This window comes from Tachysurus fulvidraco, chromosome 17 (assembly GCF_022655615.1).
Source record: "Tachysurus fulvidraco isolate hzauxx_2018 chromosome 17, HZAU_PFXX_2.0, whole genome shotgun sequence".
Lineage (NCBI taxonomy): Eukaryota > Metazoa > Chordata > Actinopteri > Siluriformes > Bagridae > Tachysurus > Tachysurus fulvidraco.
This window is the reverse complement of record NC_062534.1, coordinates 12,184,392-12,188,091: the sequence shown is the minus strand read 5'-3', so window position 1 is coordinate 12,188,091 and position 3,700 is coordinate 12,184,392. Positions and strand designations below refer to the sequence as shown.

General features: G+C 39.4%; 1 protein-coding gene across 1 annotated transcript in view; it reads right to left on the bottom strand.

Moving 5' to 3' along the window:
- Positions 1 to 670: 670 nt before the first annotated feature.
- Positions 671 to 3,700, bottom strand: part of foxa (forkhead box A sequence) — a 3,191-nt gene continuing 161 nt past the window's right edge. Inside the window, exons 1-2 of the mRNA XM_027135873.2 lie at positions 3,687 to 3,700; positions 671 to 1,895 (exon numbers count right to left, since the gene is read on the bottom strand). The exon at positions 3,687 to 3,700 is cut by the window's right edge and continues 161 nt beyond it. Coding sequence (XP_026991674.2) covers positions 804 to 1,895; positions 3,687 to 3,700 — 1,106 coding nt within the window. The 3' untranslated portion in view covers positions 671 to 803. The remainder of the gene's footprint in view (positions 1,896 to 3,686) is intronic.

Sequence of the window (3,700 nt, the reverse complement as noted above, 5' to 3'; positions counted from 1 at the left end):
GACTACTAATCGGAAGGATGTGACTTTGAATCCCTGGGCCATCGATCTGGGCCCGTGAGCAAGGCCTTAACCCTCAGCTGTATAAATGTAAGTCACTTTGGATGAGGGCATCTACCAAATGCTGGAAATGTAAATATTCTTTTGGTTTGGCATTTCTTGCAAAATTGTTGACCTCACTTAGGTTCCAGAGTCATTATTGGACCTAGTGTGTAAATATTGGAACTGAACAAGTTTTACTAGAGGTCCACTGTGGTGGGATTTTCTCTTCCCTCTGCTTATGCAGGATGAATTTACCTTGTTGACACTCAATTGCTGTAAATTACAAGGTAACTTGAAAAATTAGAGTGTGCTGAGTGAATAACTTATAGCATTAGCAATTATGATAATCTCTCAAATTAGTTTGAGGCCTTGTTATTTATGTTATAAGCATAATAATATTTGTTTGAGGCTATGCTAGATTATTAATTGAGTCCTGTCTCTGCAAAATCTATGGCCAGCAAAACAGTGACAAACCCAAAATCTAGATATGGGAGTGTTCGTTTGAGGTTTAGAACGTCAAATACAACCACAAACACTTCAGTAGTATCTGGTTCATGACAACATTGAATACAACAACAAGAACTTTATTTATGAGGAAACCTAGCAACAGACTCATGAGTCCTGCAAAATATAACTATGACAAACATTTATGTATTTGAGGGCAGGTTTATTATCTAAAATTTTAATTTATATACAGTATTTTAAAAGGTCAAAACACAAAGTGGCACTTTAGTAGATCAAAAACAATTGGGTAAACTAGTGCTTCAGGAGGAGCTTAAAACTGGCATTGGGCACATGCTGAGTCCAGAGTAGCAAATTGACTCTCCTGCATATGTTGATTCCTCTTTACCTGTGAAATAAGGATTATACTGATGAATGTTGGAGCTTGAGGATGGGTAATAAAGAGGGTAACTCACAGGAGGCTCATAGCACTGAAAGTCCATAATTGGTGGCACAGAAAGAGGCTGGTGGAAGAAGGGTTCACCATGAACACAAGGCTCCAAAGGGCAGGAATCAGTTGACTGAAGTGTTGAAATGGTGGGGCAAGGTATATTTGCAAGGGGTGCAGAAGGTTCTGAGGATGGATGAAAAGGAGTCAGTGAGTGTGGGGTATGCTGCTGAGGTGGGAGATGTGAAGGTGACATGGGAGCGCACTCCATGACTGATGGCAACACTGTTGGCATAGGAAGTTTAGAAGACTGAGGTGGGGAGATAGATGATACAGCTGTCAATTTAACCTCTGATGACTTTTTCTTGCCTTCCTCCTTTGCTACTTCTCTGTCTGCCTTCTTTGAACCATTTTTATTTGTGGGTGGGGATGTTGCACTCTGGCACCGGAAACGCTTTTGTCGGCGCATGTAGCAACCATTTTCAAACATGTTGCCAGAGTCAGGGTGCAGGGCCCAGAAGGATCCTTTCCCTGGAGAATCCGGGGACCTCGGGACACGCACAAAACAGTCATTAAATGAAAGGGAGTGGCGTATGGAGTTTTGCCAGCGTTGTTGATTTTGCCGGTAATAAGGGAAGAGCTGGCGGATCCAGTCATAGATCTCATTTAGGGTGAGCATCTTGGATGGTGATTGCTGGATAGCCATGTAAATCAGTGAGATGTAGGAATATGGAGGTTTGGTGTGGTTGAAGCTTCTCCGGTACACTGATTTCAAGTCAGGACGCTCCAGTCTATTATGATCTGTTTCAGGACATCTCTGTTGGGCCAGTACATCTGGTGGAGTCTCAATCCTTTCTGTGTCTTCTCTAGCCATTGATTCTCTTGGGAGACTGAAGACATGATAGGGATGCTCTGGAGAAGAATATGGAACACCGCTTATTCGCATACTGTCTGCTCCACGATAAGCCTGAACCAAAAAAACAAATGAATATTAGGAAAATTGTTGTAAAGTCACTTATTAAAATATCTTAGAAGCAAACAGATTTAGCTAAACCTAAACACTACCATGCAAATAATTCTGTTTCCCACTTTTCTTTGCTCTAACACACCCACATCAACTCAGAATGACTGCTAATTAGCTGAATTTAAAAAAAAAATCTAATTAAACTTGCATGTTTCCAGGTAAATCTTACATAAAAAGATAGACTAAAAGAGGTGCCATTGATGGTATCAACCCACTAACAATGAAAAAAGAAAATAATGAAAGTATTATGTGTGTTTATTTTTGTATTTGCATGCTTCAATCATACCTGAATTGAAAACGGAATCAAATTATATTTCCGGGCACCAAGTTTACTACTTGTTTACTTGCTCATGAGCTAGTGTTTTAATTTCAGCTGGCATTCCTCCTCGGTGTAGTCCCTCTTTTAGTTGTATTCTGTCATTAATTTCATTAGCTCGCCTAACTCAATGTAAATGATATTCGGGCCACCCAGCCTGCCGATAACCCCATCATTATCCCTCCCTTTTCACCCGCCTATTGTTCCGTTTTAAGTCACTCGCCGTCCGCTATATTTCTGTTTCATGTCAAAAGCAGTGACGGAGGGCTCTTTTGAGACCAGCTTGTGACCTCCGTTGTGCACTTTTTTGCCCTGCACATTGTCGCTCATATTTCCGCTCTTTTAAGTTACTATAGTATGAGCGCTTTGTTCCCCTGCGTCCTAAACACAACGCGGCGTTAACTGAGAGTCAGTGACAGAAACGCGGAACCCAATCACAGAGTCAATCAATGAAGTACAGGCGGACCACACACAGTTACACACACACACACACACACACACACACACACACACACACACACACACACACACACACACACACACACAGTTACACACACACACACACACACACACACACAGTTACACACACACACACACACACACACACACACACAGTTACACACACACACACAGTTACACACACACACACACAGTTACACACACACACACACACACACAGTTACACACACACACACACACACACACACACACACACACACACACACACACACACAGAGTTTTACGTTTTACTCACACACATATACACGCATACAAATGTACGTCAGCTAAGCAATTTTTTAAACGATAATACAGTTTTTTTAATTGCAATGTATATATATATATTTTTTTATTTTAAACAAATTTTATCTAGAGAGAGACAAACCAAGAAACAAAAAATGCCACTTCTCATGTAACATTTGGTACTTTTAATAATTATTTCTTTTCTTTTTAATGAGTTTTATTTATTTTCATCAATTTGAATCACATTCTGATTATTATTAGTCCTGTCTCTTCTTGGTTTTGGTTTAAAACCACCCGAAAACCACCTAAACTACAACAAAACGCAAAAACGAAGCTAATAAAATAGTGTAATTTAATAGAATTATTATACATCATCATTATTTATAATTATTATTAAATTATTTTATTAGAACTATGTCCACTAACGCAAGAACTGACATTTTCTTAAAATAAAAATAAATATTAATTAAGCAGGCCTATTTGTGTGTGTGTGTGTGTGTGTGTGTGTGTGTGTGTGTGTGTGTGTGTGTGTGTGTGTGTGTGTGTGTGTGTGTGTGTGTGTGTGTATTTATTTCAGTCCAACTTAAGGCAGCAGGTAGTTATTCTTTAAGGCGTATTCCTGGTTAGGAGACGAAAAGAAAAGCTTTGATTTGACGTTAAATTAAAACAATCATTACCTGGTTCATGTAAA